General features: G+C 41.6%; 1 protein-coding gene across 1 annotated transcript; it reads left to right on the top strand.

The window, feature by feature from the left end:
* Positions 1–453: 453 nt before the first annotated feature.
* LOC138974728 (multiple epidermal growth factor-like domains protein 10) lies at positions 454–24122 on the top strand. Its single transcript, XM_070347452.1, has 7 exons — positions 454–463; positions 818–1231; positions 7947–8081; positions 12745–12879; positions 14300–14434; positions 18489–18623; positions 24031–24122. The coding sequence occupies exons 1-7, from the start codon at positions 454–456 to the stop codon at positions 24120–24122; spliced, it is 1056 nt and encodes a 351-aa protein (XP_070203553.1).
* The last annotated feature ends 1632 nt before the right edge of the window (positions 24123–25754 follow it).

Here is a 25754-nt window from a genome sequence, read left to right as displayed (position 1 = left end):
CTGTGAGTTCGACAGCTACTTGACTAAATGTTGTATTTTCGCCTTACGCGACTTGTTGTTTTTACACCCCCGGTATAGGGGTGTGTATAGGTTTCACTCGATGTGTTTGTGTGTTTGTGTTCGCAAGTAGATCTCAAGAATGAACGGACCGATCGTCACCAAACTTGGTGAACAGGTTCTATACATTCCTGAGACGGTCCTTACAAAAATTGGGACCAGTCAAACACACGGTTAGGGAGTTATTGGTGGATTAAAATTATACGACTTATAGACGGACACCCCCGTTGGTCAAAGGGAAATAACCATTCTCACTGCCACCAACTGAGAAGGTTATTTCCCTTCCCTTTGACGGGGGTGTTTTTCCCATCAGAGGAATTTCTTGTTTTAAATTATTTCTGTTCGCTTTTTTGTTTAGGGGGCGGGGGGGGGGGGGGGTCAGATTCCTCCTTTATAATGGAGTCAGGTTGGCTGCAAGAAGGTCAAGAGAGGAGGAGTTATTGGTTTTGTGTTGTCGTTTTCTCACTCTTTTTTTCAAAATTTGGAGAGTGTTGAGTATGAGGTTAGTCGGCGTGGGTTGAGTTTGTTTCTGCTAAATACTTTAAGGATTTCATTACTAAATCAATTGTTACAGGACGCATTCAGATCGAGTTTGGATGAAACAAATAGGAAGTCAACAATCTCTAAATCATTATTCAAAGAAGCCAGAACTGCAACTTTAAATGCGTTTACTCGTTTGAAGGAAAGGTTGTAAGTAATGGCCCAGTCTCAAATCTTCATACTAAACTAGATAAAGTTCAGTTCTCTTTTTGTCTCTCAGGTACAGGGATGAAATACGGAGGACGTCTAACGTGTCCAAGTGCGTGGAAGATAGGACAGAATGTCAAGCTCACGTTGACCCTCGATCGCTCAAAATGGCCGTCCATTTGTAGAACCGATCCTGACAGACGGGAGGCGTGGTTTGAGGTGATCAGGTGGAACGATCCGGGGAGACAATTGATCATGTGCAACGTCGTCAACATCACGTCGCCAGGAGCCTGCCAAGGAAACTTCACTCCAGGGACCAGTGGATGCGGCTGTGTCAGCAAGACAGACGCGCATTTCACCCTCGAGTTCAATTCCGTCATGGAGTTTTCCTCATTCGGCAACTGGAGCGTCGACACATACTGTCTAAGGACTGATTTCAGCAAACCGTTACAATTTCATGTAGCTCCGGAGTGCAACGTGAGACTAGGTAAGGCGTGTTTTGTACGGGTGTTCATAGATTGGGCAGAATTAAATGAGGGTGGAAGAGGAGGATAGGGGCTGGTTTGGTTAAAAATAAGTACAACAATTTAAAAATAACAAGTTACAGAGTCACGACATTTGCTGCCTTTTGTGAGCATGGGAGAACGACGGGATTGTGGGAGTTATGGGGCGGGGGATTGTCACAGAATATGTGTTGGTCAGAGAAAACTTAACGAAGTTATTTGGTTACGGCTCTTTTTTGCATACTGGGAGCAGGAGGTATGAAGAATGGCGGGGAGAGTGGAGGAGAATTAGGTTGATTACGTCTACCACAATCACCAGTACCAAGTTGATTTATTGTACAACTACCACCATAGAATCAACCACAAGCACCCCTTAGCAACTTCTTTGATAACTATAGTTCTACTACGCTGGTGACTACCTGAAAAAATAATGTCATTTGTTCATTCAAATAATGTAGTTCTGTTGCAGCTGGATGACTCGGTGTTGTAACTTCTTTGATGGAGAGATTGTACATTGTCTTAGTTTTGCGCTTTTGATGTAAAGAGTGTGTTTGCATTAGAAAACGTAGCACACATGGTGAACACCATAGTGTTCAACTGGACGCTAGTGTTCTTTCAAAAACTATATAGTAGGGAAAAGGAGGTGTCAAATGATACATTCTAGGGGGACTTACGAAAAAGTTAATGTCTCCATCTTCGTACACATCTTCGTCTTGACAGATCGCTGTCAACTGGTCATCCAAACATGATGACAGCTTTATTGCTGAATTAGCGGTTTCCACTGACTTCGCATAAACCTGCAACTCTAGTGGCAAAGCTGATGACAGACTTAACCCATTTATGCCCATCGTCCGATATATGGGACGCACCACATTCGGAGGCACTCTGTCTCAACTATGCATAGGTTCCAGACCCTGGAATGTATAAAGTGGGTCTACTTGTTTTCAATGGGTGAGTTTGGTTTGCAGACCCCCTTCCGTTTGAGAGAGGAGGTGACTTTTTCGTGCAATTTCTTAGAAAACGAGCGATAGTCGCGAATACAAAAAGTCAAAAGCTACCATTTCTTTATTTTTCACTTTTTTGTATAACACTTATAACCACACAAAAAAGTATACAGCAATGATCTAGAATAGCGTCTCTCAGATGTTATAGAAAACAATTGCACGCGAAGTAGTTTATGCATAAAGTACCGTCCCATATATGGGACGATGGGCACAAGAGAGGTGGCGTTTTCACATGTACTAATGAAGGGTCTATGCACTTTCTATCTTCTTTGTCTTTAAACGTGGATGAAGTTTTAAGCATGTTAGAAGATGAAGGAACCTTTCAAGAAGCATGAGGAAGAATGCAAACGGCAAGAACTGCTTTTTTCATCTTACTTTTGCTAACCTTCTTCTCAACTCTGAAGCTAGTTGATTTTTTTTTAAATTACATGCACAGGTACAATTTAGTGTAACCACACTGAAACTGTCATCTACGGGGCGTGAATGAGATGCGCAAGAAAGCACGGGGCACATTTTACTTTGCAACTGGTTCCACGTAAAGAGTCGTGGTTGTCTGATGGAATTACAAGAACACCCTCAACATTTTGTCAAATCTCTAACAACTTACATTGGATGGGGTTGAGGAGGTGAGGGGAGATGTATGGGGTGGAGGTGGGGGCTCTACTCGTGTCTACTTGTACAATTATGTGGTAGCATTATTAGGCAGGAGAGCACACCCCACCTCCAACCCAACCTATATCAAGATCATATGTGTCTAATGCAGTTTGAGTACATCAACTGCAGACAAAAAACGTTGGTCAAGATCAGTTCGCCGTCTGGTGCAAATCTAACATCCCTCCTTGACAAAACAATGGGATGCGCTGACCTGATGGACCAAGATGTCAACAAATACCTCATAGATGGTGTTGGCATATTTTCGCCTGTTTGTGAATATCAGAGTACAGAAAATCTGGCATCTGCTCAGAATCACCGGAGCAACCAACAAGGCCACTGTAGAGCTGGCAATCCGTCCCGGTTGTACAAGAGCTTATCGGTGGGGTGCCTCACGTCCAGGGCCTGGGTGCCCGCTTATCTCCCATCTGGCACTCACCAGGTGAAGAGATCAGATATGATTGGCTCGATCATCTGGTGGATCTCTCGCCAATAAACTAAGTTTAGATGCACGGTGCACATATCAAAGACAAAACACTGGCATTTCACGTCTGCTCAAAATCATGCAGGAGACTTGTTCGGGATAACAATCATGAATTGTGTTGAATTAAGAGATATAAATGGCTCTGTGCTCTGTGAACTTGTTGGGTGTCTTGATGGAGAAAAAAAACGTACCCTCTCGTCCCCGTCGTCCCATATACACTCTTAAAAAAAAAAGTTAAGGATCACTTTTGTACAAACACGCCACACAAAACAGACAAGACCGAATTCTTTCATTTAACAAAAAATATATAATTGAACAAGGAGTAATGACAAACAAAGCAAAGATCGAACGCGGCAGCAACAATTTAGCTAGAGTGTGCCAAACGTGACAACCCTCAAAAATGGAATTCACGAAGATTTGAATGAAGATGGAGCCGTAAGACGTTTCAAGACGGCGTCAAGACGAAGATTTGAATGAAGATGGAGCCGTAAGACGTTTCAAGACGGCGTCAAGACGAAGATTTGAATGAAGATGGAGCCGTAAGACGTTTCAAGACGGCGTCAAGACGAAGATTTGAATGAAGATGGAGCCGTAAGACGTTTCAAGACAGCGTCAAGACGCAGATTTGAATGAAGATGGAGCCGTAAGACGTTTCAAGACAGCGTCAAGACGAAGATTTGAATTAAGATGAAGCCGTAAGACGTTTTAAGACGGCGTCAAGACGAAGATTTGAATGAAGATGGAGCCGTAAGACGTTTCAAGACGGCGTCAAGACGAAGATTTGAATGAAGATGGAGACGTAAGACGTTTCAAGATGATTACAAGACGAAGATTTGAATGAAGATGGAGCCGTAAGACGTTTCAAGACAGCGTCAAGACAAAGATTTGAATGAAGATGGAGCCGTAAGACGTTTCAAGACAGCGTCAAGACGAAGATTTGAATGAAGATGGAGCCGTAAGACGTTTCAAGACAGCGTCAAGACGAAGATTTGAATGAAGATGGAGCCGTAAGACGTTTCAAGACAGCGTCAAGACGAAGATTTGAATGAAGATGGAGACGTAAGACGTTTCAAGACGGCGTCAAGACGAAGATTTGAATGAAGATGGAGCCGTAAGACGTTTCAAGACAGCGTCAAAACGAAGATTTGAATGAAGTTGGAGCCGTAAGACGTTTCAAGACAGCGTCAAGACGAAGATTTGAATGAAGATGGAGCCGTAAGACGTTTCAAGAAGGCGTCAGGACGAAGATTTGAATGAAGATGGAGCCGTAAGACGTTTCAATACAGCGTCAAGACGAAGATTTGAATGAAGATGGAGCCGTAAGACGTTTCAAGACGGCGTCAAGACGAAGATTTGAATGAAGATGGAGCCGTAAGACGTTTCAAGACAGCGTCAAGACGAAGATTTGAATGAAGATGGAGCCGTAAGACGTTTCAAGACGGCGTCAAGACGAAGATTTGGATGAAGATGGAGCCGTAAGACGTTTCAAGACAGCGTCAAGACGAAGCTGCGTACGAAGATGGAGACGTGCGACTTTTCAAGATGTTTCAAGATGGCGTCCAGACGAAGATTTAAACGAAGATGGAGACGAATAAGACGTTTCAAGACGTTCCGAGACAAAGATGTGTACGATAGAGATGTAAGACGTCTCAAGACGTTTCAAAACAAAGATGGGTACGAAGATAAAGACGTTAAAAGACGTTCCAAGAGTGTCTTCAAGACGTAAGACGTTTCAAGACGTTTCAAAATGGCGTCCTCAAGATGTGTCCTTAAGATGGCGTCCTCACTGAGGGGTGAGATCCCCATTACTACACTACTCTAAGACGATGCCCCCACTTGGTCACATACGAAACATAAACAGCCTGGGTGCATTCTGTGCACAGTGATATTTTTTTCCACCAATTCATTTTGTAAAAGGCATTGGTGCCTTTTTCAGAATGTATACATGTATCCAAAATAATCTAACCAAAAACAGCAAGCAGTCAGGGTGTTGATTTTGTTATGTGACCAAGTGGAGAGATGGTCTCTCCCCGTGTAGAAGCCTGGCCAGACCCGACACCGTGGGGCGGACCGTGTTCACGAAGCGGAGTGAGCCTTTAAGGCGAATTATATTACAGGAAAACGAAAAGTAGAAGGTTCCTCAAAACTCAGATCCTTGTTCGTGGTACTTCAAATCTTGGTTACAATAAAACATCTTTGTTGTAAGGTGACAATCTTGTCCAGCGGAACGTCCTGGACTTACCCCACCTGACACACGCCGTAGGAACGGCTGCACTAGGCAAACGCCAGGTCCCTGGCTGCGTGCAAGTGTTACCCTAAAAACAAGGTAAATGTTCCCCCAAAATCATATCTAGCGTCCTTCACAGTCCTTATTTTCCCAAAATAAGTGTTTGAGACAAAGCGCAAGTATTCATTTCAATTTACCTTTACCCATATTCTTTAGTTTGGGAGTCCTTCACGCGTTCTGGGTTAGGTTTCTTTCAAATTTGTTGCGCATTCAGTGCAAAATGTCAGTTTGAGACGTAATTAAGAAAAACATCAACAACAAAAAGTACTTTCATGAACGGCAGTTCAATCATATATTATTCATTCATATGTACACCGAGGTTTAGCTCTGGACGTTAATTGATTTGAACACAAGTCATAAATTAATGTTGACAATCAGAGATTTGCTGGCTGCGAGCCAGTGTTTTCGTCGGCTGCGAGCCAGTGTTCTTGCCGCGACGCGCCAGTGTTTACAAAACAAATACCTTTTCAAGTAGATTGACTCAGTTTAGATGGATTTAGGTGGGAGTTGACCTCTTGCACATGTTTTTGGAGTGTTCGCAAAGGACGGTGTGTGTAAAGTTGAGATAATAACAGTAAACCAAACCAGATTGTCTCCATTTAAATGTCTTTAGGTATGTATTTTGACTCGGTGTATATGGGTGTAGGTATGTAGTTTGACTCGGTTTATATGAGTGTAGGTGGATTTGACCTCAGTTTCATAATTTTGGAGCGTTGGCGAAGGACAAGGAATTTGGAATCTACTCGACTTTGTCCCCTTGTTGTTTTAGTTATTGTATTTTGTTATGTGCATTCTCTTCATGATATTCTCCATTGTCAATGGTGATAATAGTAAACGTCCATGACTGTGGTAATCAACCGGAAGAAGGAGAAGAAGAAGAAGAGGACAAAGAGGCAAGTGTATTGCACTTGCACATGATTTTAGAAAGAGATCATTATCCCAGGTACTTATATTTGGGACAGGAACATGTATTGATCGAGGGGGTCTCATCGGGTGGCTGTAGTAAAGAACATATAATTATTTTCTTTACTAAAGCCACCTGATGTTGACCCTGTCAATGAATAAATCTCCCCCATCCACACTACAAGTGCCTCGGATAATTATCTACTATTACTCAGTCATCCAGAAGGAATCTTTCTTGAATCAGTTGATGAAGGTTCCTTTATCATGTGCAAACTAGTCAAGCAGGTAGAGGAAACCCTGGCATAACCTTGCCTGATTTAGTCTAGATATATTATCTTCAAAAGCTCGTACTCAGTCATGTATGTGCAAGGAACTACATACATCGCATTGGCAGTTTTGCTTTAATTCAAGACACACAGCTTGGTTAAACATTGTCATAATCTATCTAACCTTATCTTCATAAAAGTATACATGGATTCGCAAATCTGTCATTAGGTTATTGTTAGCGATAAAACGTCAGTTTACTATGTATCCCAGCACTTGGATTAGCTTTCTGTGGAATTTTAAATCGCCCATTGTTTGCATCACTTCCGGGCGCCTGTGGTTTGGCTGTGCGGCATAAGTATGATTTGGTTTTGATGTTTCAAGAACAACTGCTGCTACTTTCTCATCTTTCAGCAGTTGTGTGCTATATACTTGCCTATTTGTTTACTTTGAGTAGATTACCCCATTCCTCGTCCTTCGCAAACACTCCAAAACATGTGCAAGAGGTCAAACCCCAAACAAAGCCATCTTAACTGAGTCAATCTACTTGAACATGTGTTTTTGTTGTAAACACTGGCGCGCCGCCGACGAGAACACTTGCTCACAGCTGACGAGAACACTGGCTCGCAGCCGGCGAATTTCTGATTGTATACATTTTATGACTTGCGTTCATACCGATTATCTTCCAGAGCTAAACCTCGGTGTACATATGCATGAATACTATATAATTGAACTGCTGTTCATGAAAGTACGTTTTGTAGTTGATGTTTTTTTTTTTTAATACGTCTCAAACTAACAATTTGCACTTATTGCGCAACACATTTCAAAGAAACCTAACCCAGAACGAGTGAAGGACTAACAAACAAAAATGGGTAGAGTTAAAATGAAAACTTACGCTTCCCCTTAAACATTTATTTGGGGAAAATAAGGACTGTGAAAGACACTAGATCTCATTTGAGGGGGAAACTCGCCTTGTTTTTAGGGTCGCACTGGCACACATCCGGGGACCTGGCGTTTGCCGAGTGCAGCCGTTCCTACGGCGTGTGTAAAGCCTGCACATAATCTGGTGATTCTTAATGAAGCACATGTCTTTGAATGTATGTCAGTCTGTGAGAACAACACGTACGGTGCACGCTGCCAGGAATCATGCGGGCATTGTGCCGATGACCAGACCTGCAACGCTAGAACTGGACATTGTCTGGCCTGTCTGGACGGATGGCTGCCTCCATTGTGCAAACAAGGTACACAGATATACATCCTTTAAAAAAAGTTAAGGACCTCTTTTTCAAACGCATGCCATACAGAAATGACAACGTTAAATGATTTATTTTTTTCTGTATTGTTTTATTGAAAATCTGAGGACTGTCTCCAGAAAATGTCACGTCAAACATGCCAGCGAAAACAACGCTAGAGCTTGTTACTCTAGAGCTTGTTACTCTAGACAACCCTCTGATTTCCATTTCACAAAAGTGGTATTTCTTACGACGAAAAACTGCAAAACCCAGGGTCCAGGGGGCGAAGCCCCCTTGCTGGGGGTTGCAAGGGGGCGAAGCCCCCTTGAAGCTGAACGTTTTTTGATGTTTCTGGAGGGAAAGGAAGCCTCTCCTTGAACGAAAAAGGTAAATTCGACAGCAAGCTGTATATGCAATGAAGAAGAATTGAGATTGTAAGGACTCATACTTTTCATCACAAAAATCTTTGAAGAAAAATGTCTTGAGGGGGTGAGAGGTGCGATTTCTCCTCGGATTTCATGATGATCAAGATGCAACCACGCCCCCCCCCCCCCCCCCCCCCCGCCGTCCCTCCCCCCCCCCCAAAAAAAAAAAAAACGTTTGGGAGGGAAATGCTTTAGCCGGGGGGGGGGGGGGGGTGGTGTTGCGCAACCCATGTAACTCCCCCCCCCTACCCCTAGTCCGGCCCTGACCAGCCTGTTTCCGCATATTGAGTCAGAATGTTGTTGTAATGGCAAATCGACGTTGCAGTTCCGGAGCAAATTATCAAAATGGTACTTCAAAGAAAGAAGAATAACAACATTCTTGTCCAACACGACTTGCAATTTACTGTGTGCGCTGTAAAATCTCCCTACCTTCAAAGCAGACGAAAAGCAGACATCTTCATTTTCTTCCAAGAGAGAAATCTTTGGTCATAAAGTCTTGCAGGACCCAAACATACTTGAACTTCTGCACGCTTTCTTTTCTTTTCATATTCGCAAAAATGAAATGTCATTTGGTTTTCTCATCTTGTCAAGTCAGTCAAAACGACCGCAGAACACAGAACTGGGAAGTAAAAATTGATCATCAGGAATCGAAGAATGCCGACAAGGTCATTCACCTGACAGCTCGATTACTTCCGGACATCTCCGTCAGAACTCGGCAATTGGGAGTGTTACCTGTTACAACGATCGCAAAACAATATTTCCCCACCTCGAATTTGTGTTTTTATCATCGTTTTGCGCTCTTGGGACTTGATATATCACTAAACTGTGAAGACTGTAATGGTGCACGATCTATAAAGCAGAAACTAATATTCTCTAACAATTCAATTCGTCGTTTTCACCACACATTTAGCACTGTGGAAGGCGAAAACGTGTGCACCTTTGAGTTCTACCTTCCCACTTTATTCGTGATGAACAGTCTGAGAGTCTCCACACCCAGCCTCACGCAACATTTGTATCCGCATTTTACCAACCCCAATAAATTGACCATGACAAAACCCCATGATTTGGCAATTTTGGGGGACGAAGATTAAAGTTATCTGTTCTTGCCTTGGTCCTTGCTACCATCAGCAGGATCCAAGAAGAGGCGGGACCAATCTGTAAGCAAGAACTGAGCCCTACGATGACGTAACCACCTCACATGTTGAGTGCACCGGGCTCTGTTGGCAGCTGGATGGTTGGCAGTGAATGTTGTTTTGTGGACTGGGTGTCTTTCACTGAAGCTGAAAGCGTGTAAGCAGTTTTTGTAACACTTCGTTTACTGACAACAGTGTGTGGTGGCAGCTCCTGGTCGATGCCTTCTGCCTTTTTAGTAACCTTTTTTTGCTGCATGACCTTTATTTGGATGAGGCGATCCTGCTTTGTTGTTGTGACTGTAGGCCGACCATAACATTGTCGTAACTGTAGTCTGCCAATTGCTTGAAGCCATTCCTTCAGTCCGATAATATTGAAGTGAGGCACTGCAACACTCTGAACCACTTGCCTGGCAGAAACAACATCTTGTAGCCATCAAAATGCCCTTGCCTTATCCAAATCGCTCCGTTTTCGTGAGTAGGGGGTTGTTGTTGTATATTGCATTATTTTGTCAGTGTGTCATTTTACAAACATAATTTTTTGAGCACATTTCGTGGCTAGAACACTGTTGTAGTATGTGCATAATTGTAAAGTTATGATGTTGCGCTATACAAATACTCATTTATTATTATTATTATTTAAGTTATTGAGACATCCCAGTGCACTAAGGGATTTATAGAGCAAATCGAGAAAATTCATTATTGAACGAAGCGCATAGCGCTGAGTTCAATAATTATTTTCGAGATTTGCTCTATAAATCCCTTAGTGCACTGGGATTGTTTCAATAACGATATTGTCAGTACCGCCATAGAAAAAAGAAGATTCCAAGCGCACATTTTGCAACGCGCATTTGAATAGGCATAACTGTGTGGTCAGGTCGTGTACAGTAAAGATCTACTTTTGTGTGGGGTGTCTCAAGTGTGTCGTGCTTTCGTCACACGCATTTTACTTTCTGTTGGTAAATTCCAGTGTAGCGTTAATCTGAACAGTGATGATCTTTCAGAGAGACCTCATTTGAACTCGGAGAAAGGGCTGTGCTCTTCATTATTTGCGATTCGAAACCTCCAGTCGAGCTTCGACGGATTGACTGTGCGGAGTGACTCCCCTTGAATTGACTCGAAGCCGCGGGACTCGACGGTTCGCACATTTTCAAAACAAATGTGGCATATTTCTCGTGTTGTATCTTCACTCATCGGGGAGTCTGATACTAAATATGAACGGTAAGAATGCTCTGAACCCTACACGTATTATATCCCCATCGTTTTTTTCGTTCACATTTGCCCAACATGTTAATTTGCTGAGCGGGGTTTATGTCGTCTGCTAGGGCAATCAAACCACTGCATGCAGTCTGCACTGACTGAGTCTGCACGCACGAGGCACGCTGGTAATAAGTCTTATAATGGTAAGAACGTTCTGAACCCTACACGTTTTCGATTACGATTGTTCTTGCCTTGAAATAATAATTCGGAAACCATTCATTTACTGAACTGATGCAGTCGTATTTCAGTGTAGTCAGTGCGGCTACGTATGACAGAGTCGATCGAGTCAGTCTTCCAAACTGGTCTAGCTGGTACGTTATCGGAATAACACTTGTGTTTTCTGCTAGCGGGTGGGAATTTTATATTAACTCATCATTTGGTAATGTGGATGATAAGCTACATGCCACTAACACGATGAGAAGAATCTATGCAAGTCGGCGAGAATTAGATGCACAGCGGCTTGTATTTTTAGATCAGTGGCAGCCGCACTGTGGCACAGGCACATGCAATCTGTCAGAAAAAAAACCACTTCTGCTTTAATTGAGAAGCAGGGAATTTATGGTCATTTGGTATTGTGGAAAATATAAGCTACATGTCAGTAATTAATTCTGAGGATGAGAGCACAGTCTTGCTTAGGTAAAGGGCGTAAGAATACGCTCTGTGGAAAAGTTAGCGCACTCCAAGAGTGCGCTAACAGTTTTAGCGCATCGCCATTAGCCAATCAACTGGTTCACATCAGTCATGTGACACCAGTACTTACTGACAATTATTATTATTATTATTATTATTATTATTATTATTATTATTATTATTATTATTATTACTGTTTTTTGTCCTGGTATATCTTGCACCGTTTTCATAGGACTTTGAAAACTGCCTCCTTTTTAAAGAAAACCTCACGTTGCACACCTGCTTAGCATGACACAGTAACACTGCCTGTCAAAAATGTTCCTAGAGCAAGACTCACTGCCCTTTTGTTAATTCAAAAAAGTGACGTTTCAATCAAATTGTCAAACCCTTGACTTTTGGCGAATATTTTACAGATTGTGAACATTTCATGACCGGTCCTTACATTGTTTTGAAGAGTGTAGGCTATACGTATACAATATATGGCTATTTGTGAAGTTACTCTATTTTATGGTTTTTTTTACCACTTCAACATAAAACTTTAATGTACACGTAAGCTTTAAAATGTGATAAAATCTGTACGTTGCCGTGATTGATGTTTGACGAAAGAATTCAGATTTCTTTTTTTTAATTTAACATTCTATTTTTTACATTATAAATGTGATGGTCAAGTCAAACAGTAAATTGTGCAAGAAAAAATGCCATATAATGGCATGTGTGGTTTAGATCAGCAAACTAAATGCTTAACTATAGTCGTGTATCGTACGATGTTCGATTTGAAAATAGCAATTTGCTGTCAACAATCTCACACGGTTTGCAAAAAAAGCTGAAAAAGCAAACCAGATATTATCACAGCAAAATTCAAGCGTTGACGTAAGCTCTCAAGGTCATACACGCAGTATAGGTGGGGTTTCCGGCCGCATTCGCTGTACAGAGTTATGTACATGGTTCTTAGCCCTATCTTTTCAAACTCGAAGCCTCGGAAAATCATAAATAGACCACAGCTTTAAGTGGTACTTCAAATCTTAGTTACAATGGAAATCTCTGTCGAACTGTGACACTCTTGTCCAGGGGACACAGCTTTAAGTGGTACTTCAAATCTTAGTTACAATGGAAATCTCTGTCGAACTGTGACAATCTTGTCCAGGGGAACGTCATCGACCCCATGTGAGAAGCCTGAACAGAATCTGGTGATTCTTAAGGATGTACATGTCTTTGAATGTCTGTCAGGCTGTGAGAACAAGACGTACGGTGCACGCTGCCAGGAATCATGCGGGCAATGTGTCAATAACCAGGCCTGCAACGCTACCACTGGACACTGTCTGGCCTGTCAGGACGGATCGCTGCCTCCATTGTGCAAACAAGGTAAACAGATATAGGCTTCACATACCTAATAATATGTCTCTTTGTGGAGTTACTCTATTTTTTTTTCTTACCACTTCAACTTAAAACTATAATGTACACGTTAGCTTTAAAATGTGAGGAAATCTGCATGATGCCGTGATTAATGTTTGACAACAAAACTTTGTATTTAACATTTTTATGTTTTACATTAAATATGATGGTTAAGTCGGACGGTTAAGTGTGCAAGAACTGCCATAGAGTAGCATGCGTGGTTTAGATCAGCAGACCAAATGCTTACCTGTGATCATATATCCTACGATGTTCGATTTGAAAATAACAAATTACTGTCAACAATCTGACACGGTTTGGAAGATGAGCTGCAATCAGCCCTGGTTCTATAATGTCACGTGTATACAAGAGCATTGTACTTATTTCTCTAGTCTTGTCACGGCCTGTTTATCATGTGCATGCCTTCATGATCGTTCCTTCCAGAGGCTCTAGCATAGAAAGCCGTCTCCCATAATTATTGACAAAATCGCCATTGGTATGGGTCTTGGTCTTCCCAATTTTGCAAAGTTTGAAACTTGCTCTTTAAGAAAATATACGAAACATTTAAAAGTACATACCTTTTTATTGTCTTCACATCCAGTCAAAATACCCACTTTGAAGCACACACACACACAAAAAATGTTAATGTCAGTAGGTTCATCATACACTATGTCATGATTGACACTTTTATTGTCCGAATTAATCGCGATCATCACCGAAATCATCGACCATTGGCAAACACTCGTCACCAGAAAGTAAAATACCATCTCCACTATTGTCATCACTTAGGTCAAGATCAGAACCGTCCTGCATAACAAGTTGTAGCGCTCTTTTCAAGTTAATACGTCTTGTAGTAGAACGATCCGCCATCTTGGAAATGTCAAACCACGCGGGTCGCACACCGAAAAAACAAAACAAACATTATTCACAACAATTGAAGGGAAGGAACTGTGTACAGTGAATGATATCAAAGTAGAAAGACTGAAGTTTACTGCGGTGGTTGTTTCCCTTGGTCAGCGGGGCCGTTTACACCGTCAAAAATTGGTTACGTCCGTCGGATTGAAGCATCCGACGTGTCGGCAACACAAAGCACAGCTCTCGGACGCGAATGGGTTTCTTTTAAGCTGTACCACAAGTGGATGAAATACTACAAACTGACATCACTATTCATTGGCTCTATCGACGCTCGTTTTTAACCGCTTGCTTCCCTTTATATAATAAACCGTCCATTAGATCGTCGTCCTCCCGTTTGGCATTTTTTCTGGCACAATGTACTGTTTGACTTGACCATCACATTTATAATGTACAAAATAGAATGGACTTACCCCACGTGAGGAGCCTGAACATAATCTGGTGATTCTTAATGAAGCACATGTCTTTAAATGTCTGTCAGCCTGTGAGAACAAGACGTACGGTGCACGCTGCCTGGAATCATGTGGGCATTGTGCCGATGACCAGACCTGCAACGCTAGCACGGGACATTGTCTGGCCTGTCTGGACGGATGGCTGCCTCCATTGTGCAAACAAGGTACACAGATATAGGCTATACATATACGATACATGTCTTTTTGTGGAGTTACTCCAATGTATGTTGTTGTTTGTTTACCACTTCAACATTAACAGCTATTGTGTTTTCAGCGTAGCAATAGGGCCCGATCTTTAGACGAGACAAGTATAATGCCGACGAGTCGAAGACGAGTCGCATTATACTTGTTCGAGTCTATAAGTATCGGACCCTATTGCTATGATGAAAACACAATAGCGTTTATATAGCTATTCTGACATTAAATGATGTGTTAAAATCATGTTTTTGTCAGCAACAAGTACCAGAATGATCCATGTCGTTGATTGCAGACGACGGTTCCCTTTCCGCATGAAGCCACGGAAATAACCGAACATTGAAAAACCTACGGACATGTATTACGGAGAAAACTCGAGATAACGGGATGTTTAGCATTACGTCAATATGCTAGGAATCATATGACGCCATGACGTATCATGCTTGCCTTGGTAGATTGTATGTTCGAAAGTCTGACTTCTGTTGGGAATTTGCGTGGTGAAGACTGCGGTAAATCTGTAGATAAGAGAACAAGGATTGTCTCAGAAGAAACGACTAAATGTTTCAGACCGGTAACTTCATTTCAACATTGCACTATACAATGGACGTTCTTTGTGACAGGAGAGTTTGCTGATTTTCTGTTAAATATTGGAGAGATCGTCTGCTATAATCACAGATAGGTCGCTTCAGATTGCAGCTTCTGGAAATGTGCAAGGTGTGTTGCCTGTTAAAGAACTGGATTTTACACGTAATGTATGTCATGTAATAATAATAATAATAAATGAGCATTTATATAGCACAACATCATAACTTTACAATTATGCTCTTTGCGCTTGACACATGTACAGTAAGCAACAACACAAACACACACAAAGTAAATGACATCGTCTGTCGACTTGTCACATAAACAAACCTGGCGAGGTATGCGTGTACTTTACACACGTGGAAGAAACCGGAAGATGCGTCTTTGTTATTGCCAATAATTATGTTTTTGGGTATTGGCAAAAATGGCCGACTTCCGTTGCATGATGCTTTGATGATCGGAAAAGGGATGTGTGAAATCATCCAATCACAGCCCCCGAATTCCCCCACGTGCCCATCATAATAGCTATATAAAACTATAATGTACACGTAAGCTTAAACATGTGAGAAAAGCTGTATGATGCCGTGATTGATGTTTGACAAAAGAACTCAAAATGTTTTTTTTGTATTTAACATTTTATTTTTGGCTCACGTAAGTGTAGCCTATGCGATGCTAACTTGTGTCTGTCTGTGCGTGCGTTCGTGTGTGCGTGCGTGCGTGCGTGCGTGCGTGCGTGCGTGCGTATGTATGTATGTCTGTGGTAGAAACTTCAACATTTGACTGAACACGGAAATGCTAATTTTACCTGGTTATTATTCAAGCAACAGCTTCAAAGTATTGAAGCAATGATCAACATTTTGTCGGCACGTATGTAGTTAAAGGGTGTATCCAAAGAAAACGGGTGGTGGGGGGTTTTTTTTTGGGGAGGTAAAAACAGCTGACTGGTTTGTGTCGTGTGTGGTATGTAGACCAGGTCAGGGGTCAAGGTTAGGTCAGATCGCGTGAAGGATTGTGGTATAGATACAGTTATCACCGAGCTGCAGTTCGCCGATTCCGAGAAGACGACTCATGATTTCACATTGTTTGGTTTCGTAGCTCCAGAAAAATAGATAAAGAAGATACCAAAGGAGATTTCCTACAGGTTAATCTGCACAGCGTGTTTCCAGTGTCTGCGCGAGGAAGCGCTGTCGAAAGCGCAGTGTCGATCTGGCCACATGGAAGTCGTGTCCCTGTAAGTAGGCTACAAACAGACAGATCTAGATCTAGTGTCTCGCTCTCTTGCACCGTGTCACCTATGCTTACTGTGTCTGTGTATGTGTGACGGATTGATTGAGTTTGTGTTACTGTTTGTCAATTTCTTACGTGAGCCTTGAAGGCTTCGCCTCTTGTTTACATTAAATATGATGGTTTAATAAGTTGAACGGTAAAGTGTCCTAGAACTGCCATGTAGTGGCATGCGTGGTTTAGATCAGCAGACTAAATGCTAACCTATCGTCGTATATCGTACGATGTTCGATTTGAAAATAGCAAATTGTTGTCAACAATCTGACACGGTTTGGAAGAAGAAGTGCATTCAGGCCTGGTTCTATAATTTCACGTGTATACAAGAGCATTGTACTTAATTTTCAAACCGTTTCAAGATGGCGTCCTCACGATGCGTCCTCAAGATGGTGTCTTCGATGAAGGGTGAGATTCCCCTAACTACACTACTCTAAGACCATGCCCCCACTTGGTCACATACCAAACATAAAGAGTCTGGGTGCATTCTGTGCACAATGGTATTTTTTCCATGAATTGATTTAATAAAAGGCATTGGTGCCTTTTTGACTCACATGCGAAGCAAAAGTGAGTCTATGTACTCACCCGAGTCGTCCGTCCGTCCGTCCGTCCGTCCGTCCGGACGTCCGTCCGGAAACCTTTAACGTTGGATATTTCTTGGACACTATTCAGTCTATCAGTACCAAATTTGGCAAGATGGTGTATGATGACAAGGCCCCAAAACACATATATAGCATCTTGACCTTGCTTCAAGGTCAAGGTCGCAGGGGCCATAAATGTTGCCTAAAAAACAGCTATTTTTCAAATTTTTCCCATTTTCTCTGAAGTTTTTGAGATTCAATACCTCACCTATATATGATATATAGGGCAAAGTAGGCCCCATCTTTTGATCCCAGTTTGGTTTACCTTGCTTCAAGGTCAAGGTCACAGGAGCTCTTCAAAGTTGGATTGTATACATATTTTGAAGTGACCTTGACCCTGAACTATGGAAGATAACGGTTTCAAACTTAAACATTATGTGGGGCACATGTTATGCTTTCATCATGAGACACATTTGGTCACATATGATCAAGGTCAAGGTCACTTTGACCCTTATGAAATGTGACCAAAATAAGGTAGTGAACCACTAAAAGTGACCATATCTCATGGTAGAAAGAGCCAATAAGCACCATTGTACTTCCTATGTCTTGAATTAACAGCTTTGTGTTGCATGACCTTGGATGACCTTGACCTTGGGTCAAGGTCACATGTATTTTGGTAGGAAAAATGTGTAAAGCAGTTCTTATTGTATGATGTCATTGCTAGGTTTAGTTATTTGACCTTGACCCTCATGTAAAGGTCAAGGTCAAGCATGTGAGTCGTATGGGCTTTGCCCTTCTTGTTTAGAATTATTGTATCCACAACAATTTAACATACAACAGCAAGCAGTCAGGGTGTTGATTTGTGTATGTGACCAAGTGGAGAGATGATCTCTCCCCGTGTAGAAGCCTGGCCAGACCCGAGACCGTGAGGCGGACGGTGTTCACGAAGCGAAGTGAGCCTTTAACCTTCACAGTGCTTCGTGGGTCGAGGACGACCCAGAGCCTCACAACATCGTCTTTGTGTCTGAAACGATTTGGAGTTTTTAATTGAGACTTCGTGTAATCTCTTATCACCATACGACCTTCTTATTGCCCAACTTTTGAAAGATTATCTTTGTAAACAAACAAATAAACGATGACGTAATTTGAAGTACACAGTTCGGATGATGTGGGTTGTGGATAACCCATATGGAATTAAGTAAGGCATTGTACAATGTTTATCCTTATTCGGATGGCGTACGTGGGTCGTGTACGACCTATACACTGCAAAGCGGCGGCACAACGTTTATCCCTGGGATGGTGTGTGTCGTGAACGACAAATAGGCTTTACGTTGAATCCGTTTTGGGAAAGTATGCGTAACCCAATGCGTGATCCGGTGTAGGTTAAGGCGTATCACAGTAAAAGGTAGAAGGTTCCTCAAAACTCAGATCCTTTTAAGTGGTACTTCAAATCTTGGTTACAATAAAACATCTCTGTCGAAATGTGACAATCTTGTCCAGGGGAACGTCATCGACTTACCCCACGTGAGAAGCCTGAACTTGAATCTGGTGAATGAAGCACATGTCTTTGAATGTCTGTCAGGCTGTGAGAACAAGACGTACGGTGCACGCTGCCAGGAATCATGTGGGCATTGTGCCGACGACCAGACCTGCAACGCTAACACTGGACATTGTTTGGGCTGTCTGGACGGCTGGCTGCCTCCATTTTGCAAACAAGGTACACAGATATAGGCTATACATACACATTAATATATGTCTCTTTGTGGAGTTACTCCAGTTTATGTTGTTGTTTGTTTACCACTTCAACTTAAAACTATAATGTACACGTAAGCTTAAACATGTGAGGAAATCTGTATGATGCCGTGATTGATGTTTGACAAAATAACTGAAAATGTTTTTTTTTGATTGAACATTTTATTTTTTACATTAAAGGGAATATGTCTAACAATTTTTTTTCTCTCAAATTGCCCCAAGAGCTATACAGTTCAGCTTTGGGCTAGTTAATTCGTGACCACACAAAAGGAATATCGTAAAATAAACGTTTGAGCGCTGAGTTACTCAAATTAAAAACGGCTGTATTTTGAGTAGGAAGCCCAAACTTTCTCATTGTGACGAGTCGCTATGCCCGACTCCTACTTTGCGTCCTACCTTTTGACCCTGAACATTCGTGGAAATACAGACTTAAAATGGAGCGAGAGCTACAGCGTTGGTTTTGGGGGTTGAATAGATGACAACACACACGGAGATGGTATTAGAATTGGTGTTTGAGCGGTTTTTTTTCAAATCTGAATGCTGTGTTAGGTAGTCATTGCAGACCTTGATATTCTACAACGTACATTTTGTTGTATCAGTCATTGGAAGCATTCTAGCCCTGTATGGCACGAAATGTGCATGCGTTAGCTAGACTGTAGGTTTGACTCCCTCAATCCAACGGTCTTGATCTGCTTTAAAGAATGAGTACAGATGAAAACTAAATAAATAATGATGACGACCGGAAGTCAAGACTCCTGACAGAAGAGCTGTCGTTTCACAAGCTCGCTGATTAAACTTCATTTAATTATTTGGCATAGTTTTGGAGCAATTTTGAGCACATCATTGCATTTGTTTCTAAATTACAGTATAGCTAATGTCCCTTGAACTTTTTAAAGTCCAATTCGCCAGAAATCTCTCTAATACGACGGCTTAGACAATATATGTTGAAATATGTACACTACATTGGGGTATGCACGTTAAAGATCCCACGATTGACAAAAGGGTCTTTCCTGGCAAAATTGTATAGGCGGAGATAAAAAATGTCCACCAAAATACCCGTGTCACGTGGAATAATAGGCCGTGAAAGGTGGATGCAGCGCCTATAGGCTGTTGATCTACTGGCCGATGTGAATGCGTGATATATTGTGTAAACAATTCCATCTCACATGGCATACGCGCTTTGAACTTCGGATAAGGCGCTATATAAATACTCTTTATTATATAATTATATTATAAGTCGAACTGTTAAGTGTGCTAGAACTGACATATAGTGGTATGCGTGGTTAAAAACACCAGATGAAATGCTAACCCAGCTATCGTCCTATATCCTTCGCTGTTCGATTTGAAAATATCAAATTGCTGTCAACAATCTGACTCGGTTTGGAAGGAGAACTGCATTCAGGCCTGGTTCTATAATTTCACGTGTATACAAGAGCCTTGTACTTAATTTTCAAAATGTTTTAAAATGGCGACATCACTATACATCCTCTTTCTTTATTTTCTTTATTTGGTGTTTAACGTCGTTTTCAACCACGAAGGTTATATCGCGCCGGGGATACATCTTCAAGATGGCGTCTTCGATGAGGGGTGAGATTCCCCTTACTACACTACTCTAAGACCATGCCCCCACTTGGTCACATACCAACAATAAACAGCCTGGGTGTATTCTGTGCACACTGGTATTTTTTCCATGAATTAATTTCTTAAAATGCATTGGTGCCCTTTTCAGAATTATTGTATCCAAACAAATCTAACATACAACAGCAAGCAGTCAGGGTGTTGATTTGTGTATGTGACCAAGTGGAGAGATGGTCTCTACCTGTGTAGAAGCCTGGCCAGACCCGAGACCGTGAGGCGGACTGTGTTCACGAAGTGGAGTGAGCCTTTAAGGCTGTCACAGTAAAAGGTAGACGGTTCCATAAAACTCAGATCCTTTTAAGTGGTACTTCAAATCTTGGTTTCAATGAAAATCTCTGTCAAAAGGTGACAATCTTGTCCATGGGAACGTCCTTGATTTACCCAACGTGAAAAGCCTGAACATAATCTGGTGATTCTTAAAGCTGTGGGCTATTTATGACTTTCCGGGGCTACGATGTTTGAAAAATAGGGATACAATCATGTACAGAATTCTGTACAGCAAACGCTACCCGAAACCCCACCTATACGGCGTGTATGACCTTGAGAGCTTCAGTCAACGCTTGAATTTCGCAGGGATAACATCCGGTTTGCTCTCTCAAGACTGATCACATTGTATAGAGATCAAGGGGACAAAAATAAACGCCCCGGCGAAGATTCGAACTCTCGACATCGAGACCTCAAGACTTCGTGTCTCATGTCCTAACCACTACGCTACTGCGCCAATTGAGAAAAAGAAGGACACACATTGATATGAATTCATGTTATGTTATTCTTGAAAAAGCATGATTTATATCTCTATCCGCCTATTGTTCAGAAGTGAATACATGTATAACTATTTCTTAGATGTCTGGTTTCCACTGCACAGAGCTTTGGAGAGATTCAATTACTGTTCTTGTCATTTTCTTGCATGTTGTAAATAGAGATATCGCAGCTATTTGCTTGGCGCGAATGTCATGTAGCATGACGGTGTAAACATGTAGATCTACTGCGATTCCATAAAACATGTTTGCAAATAAAGGCAAATTTTAATGTCAATGTTTACGTTTTTGCAACGCATGAATGGTAATTCAAGCGTAGAATGATATAACAAATTTTTTTTTATCTTTGACAACACTGGTGAAGTGACCTAGCGGTTGAGACATCGGCCCCGACATTTTGAGGCCCCGAGGCCTTGAGTTCAAATCCCTGCCAAGTCGTTTATTTGTTCTGCTCGATCCTTCTTGACAAATATGCTCAGCTCTGCGAGAGCAAACCGGATGTTACTACTGCAAAATTCAAGCGTTGACTAAAGCTCTCAAGGTCATACACGCCGTATAGGTGGGGTTTCGGGTAGTGTTTGCTGTTCAGAAATCTGTACATGATTTTGTCCCTTTTTTCAACCTTGTAGCCCCGGAAAGTCATAAATAGACCACAGCTTTAAGGATGTACATGTCTTTGAATGTCTGTCAGCCTGTGAGAACAAGGCGTACGGTGCACGCTGCCAGGAATCATGTGGGCATTGTGCCGATGACCAGACCTGCAACGCTAGCACTGGACATTGTCTGGCCTGTACGGGCGGCTGGCTGCCTCCATTTTGCAAACAAGGTACACAGATATAGGCTATACATGCACAATATAATTATGTTTCTTTGTGGAGCTACTCCAATTTATGGTTTCTTTTTACCACTCCAACAAAAAAACCTATAATGTACACGAAAGCTTTTAAATGTGAGGAAAACTGTAGGTTGCTGTGATTGGTGTTTGACAAAAGAATTTAAAATGTTTATAATTTTACATTTTATTTGTTACATCAATAATGGTCAGCCTAGCCCCTGGTTTAATGTAGGAAGAGGATGTAGACAGGGCGAGCCCATATCTCCTTATTTGTTTATTTTGTGTGCTGAAGTATTTTCACCAGGGCGATCCCATATCTCCGTATTTGTTTATTGTGAGTGCTGAAGTATTTTCACTTATGATTAAAGAAAAAAAAAATATTAAGGGAATTGTTATCGGTGAAACAGAATTTAAGTTGTCACAATTCGCCGATGATACTGAATTATTTCAAAGAGGATATATGGAGACGTTTGAGGAAACAATGAACATATTAAACGATTTTGGAAATAAATCAGGGTTAAGGATGGATATTGACAAAACAGCAATTGTTTGGTTAGGATGTAATATAAATAGTGATGTAAGGTATATGCCACAAACTATTGAAGTAATGATCAACATTTTGTCGGCATGTGTGTAGTTAAAGTGTGTATCCAAAGAAAACGGGTGGTGGGTTTTTTTGAGGGGGTAAAAGCAGGTGACTGGTTTGTGTCGTGTGTGGTATGTAGACCAGGTCAGGGGTCAAGATCAGGTCAGGTCGCGTGAAGGATTGTGGTATAGATTCACTTTTCAGTTCTCACCTCTGCATTCGCCGATTCGGGGAAGGCGATTTCACATTGTGCGGTTTCTTAGCTCCAGAAAAATAGATACAGTAGATACCAAAGGAGATTTCCTACAGTTTGATCTGCACAGCGTGTTTCCAGTGTCTGCGCGAGGAAGAGCTGCCGAAAGCGCAGTGTCGATCTGGCAGTCCGGTAAGTACAGGCAGATCTAGTCTAGTGTTTCCCACTCTTACAACGTGTCACCTAAGCTTACTGATAATCCGTTTTGTTTAATTTCTTTTTATTTCAGCAGACACGGATATCAAACACAGTGCTAGGAAGTCACCTCTAGTGAAATGAGTTGATCTAAAGTGCCTGTAATGTTTGGATGTCTTTGTTAAGAATTCTTGGTTCGGTTTCTGTGAATTTCAAGACTTGCAGTAGAGTCTCAAGTTTGCTCTGCCCGTATAAAACTGTCCACCATTTATTTGAACATGCAGATATAAGGACACGGAATGAATCTGTTCTCAAAGTCAACATTATTACGATTTTGCCTCAGTTTCAAAACATGCTCTGTCATGGTTCTGTCTGTAAAATTTGGTACCTTGCAACAACTTCCTTAAATTTAAAAGACAGTTTTTGAATGCTAGATCTACCTAGATTTGTATCGCGTTTCATTCCAGACTCCTCTCTTTGATTGTACTGTTCGCTGTTTACGCACTTTCATGATTCGCTAATGTCTGTAACGTTTGGTAAACTTACCTTGCAACAGCTAATTCCTTGTCTTTGTTGGTATTTTTTGTCAAGGCAGCACAACGTAAGGTATGTTCTTTTGGACAGCAGGTATAATGCGAGTTTTGAGACAACGACAGACGTCCAAAAAAGCTTTCTGTGGATTTTTGTTCTACATAAAGGTACATGTGATTCTGTATTTTTCTGCGGTTAATGTTAAAGATTAATGGGTTTTTTTTTCTCTGTCGGTTTCTTCCTCCTGAGTTGATCGTTATCACTCAGTTAAAAAAAACAAAGGATTACTGTACTCACCAATACAAAGACGACACAAGACACGTTATCACTCAAACAAGACCATCAGAGAGTACCTCAGTTGCTCCTCAAAATGGACTGTGAATAGTGTGTTGACTGTGTTGACGGTCAGAATTATTTTAAGAACCGGACTACTGCAGTCAGTTGACATGTTTCACATATTGTAGGGTTCCCATGCTGCATGGGTAAAGTGGCTTGTTGAACGGTTGAAAACGACGTTAAACACCAAATAAAGAAAGAAAGTGGCTTGTATAACCCGACTATTCAGTATCAAAACACTGTTTATATTTGTGTAGGTTGTAGTCACCACAACTAATCGCATTTTGCCTTTTGTTTCAGAAAGGAGGATAAGCTACAACAAGATCGACGCTATGTCAGACATGCCTCAGCCACATGACGACTTCCGAATTGAGATCCACTCGGAATGGTGACAAGTCTTGATGAAAAGTATAAGACTGAGGACAGCAGTGGAAAAAGTGGCCACATGGCAGGTACCTATTGCTTTGTGTCTGCTGTGCAAAAGACAGATAAACTGATGGTAGATGTCCAAATGAACACAGTACCCGCAGATCTACTGCTGATTTACGACGGGCAAGCTATAATCCAGGGCAGAGAAAACTGCAGCGTTGTAATCCAACTCTTCATTTGTTTCCATATCTTTAACTCTTAGTCGTATGACAATTCCAAGAATATATTATCTTGATACGCAAGCTCTAGGGTAGGTTAATGATTGTAGATAAGCTTTGCCATGATAATTATGTTGATGCAGTTTAAAAGTGTGTGTGTGTGTGTGTGTGTGTGTGTGTGTGTGTGTGTGTGTGTGTGTGTGTGTGTTTGTGTGTGTGTGTGTGTGTGTGTGTGTGTGTGAGAGAGGATTGCACAATATCTTTTTCAGGGACAACTACACCAACAACAAATACACAGTCATTTTATCTCTTTGCCTTCTTTTGAAAAGTATACATGGAGTAGATATGATGCGTTAATTTTAACTCTATGTGTGTGTGTATGTGTGTGTGTGTGTGTGTGTGTGTGTGTGTGTGTGTGTGTGTGTGTGTGTGTGTGTGTGTGTGTGTGTGTGTGTGTGACGGAGTGATTGAGTTTGTGTTACTGTTTGTCGATTTCTTACGGGAGCCTTGAAGGTTTCGCCTCTTGTTTTTATTTTTTTCCTTATTTTTTGAAGATGCATATAGCGTCGGTGTTCAAAACAAACCTCGTAACCACCAGTGTTTCTGATTTTCGTTTTTTTGCATCATTGAAATCGTAATTTATTTACCTACCTTCTGAAACAAAAATCAAATAAATATGTTGACTAATTAGTTAATTAAGCTGCTGTAAGCAAACCTCCTAACTCAAAACCGTTTGCGCGGGCTTTCAACTTTACCACTTAAGGGATCTTGCGAGGTTTTCTCGGAAAACGGTGGTAATTTACAAACCTAGTATTGAATTTTAGGAGGTTTTCGTGAACTGTTTTTGTGGGAAATTGATCAAGACATCCAGGTTACGAGATTTACGTCTACACGAAAGCAGCCTGGTCTTGAGAGAAACTGAATGGGACAGAGGTAAGTGCTCCAAGTTCCTTGGTGAAAATACGAAGACAAGCCGTTTAACTTGGCTGTTCCATCCCTAATTGAGCAATGTTATTCGTGCGTGATTGAATATGACGCAGATGATAATATAACAGAGAAAAAATATTGTTTCTGCGAAGCAAATTCGGTTCCAATGCACTGCCGCCCCTCTCTCATTCTCTCTCTGTCTCTCTGTCTCTGTCTCTCTCTCTGTCTCTCTCTGTCTCTCTCTCTCTCTCTCTCTCTCTCTCTCTCTCACACACAATAATCAATAAAATGTCTTACGTCTCTCTCTCTCTCTCTCTCTCTCTTGACACACATACACACACGCGCGCGCGCACACGCCGCCACGCACACGCGAGCGAACACACCGCACACGGGTACACGTGCATTCGTGGCAGCGTTTTATTTACGATATTTCATTGTTTGTTTGTGACGTCTAACAGTCATTTTCCTTGTGGAATACTGAATCTATTTTGTTTTTTTAATTTACAGTTT

Source organism: Littorina saxatilis, linkage group LG8 (genome assembly GCF_037325665.1).
Source record: "Littorina saxatilis isolate snail1 linkage group LG8, US_GU_Lsax_2.0, whole genome shotgun sequence".
NCBI lineage: Eukaryota > Metazoa > Mollusca > Gastropoda > Littorinimorpha > Littorinidae > Littorina > Littorina saxatilis.
The sequence above is the reverse complement of the archived record's forward strand: the minus strand, read 5'-3'. Positions and strand labels throughout refer to the sequence as shown.

What these genes read in the sequence shown, in the direction of transcription:
- LOC138974728 (XM_070347452.1), top strand. An exon ending in GCCTCCATTGTGCAAACAAG is followed by an intron (nt 8,082 to 12,744) that starts GTACACAGATAT and finishes AATGTCTGTCAG; the next exon opens with GCTGTGAGAACAAGACGTAC. An exon ending in GCCTCCATTGTGCAAACAAG is followed by an intron (nt 12,880 to 14,299) that starts GTAAACAGATAT and finishes AATGTCTGTCAG; the next exon opens with CCTGTGAGAACAAGACGTAC.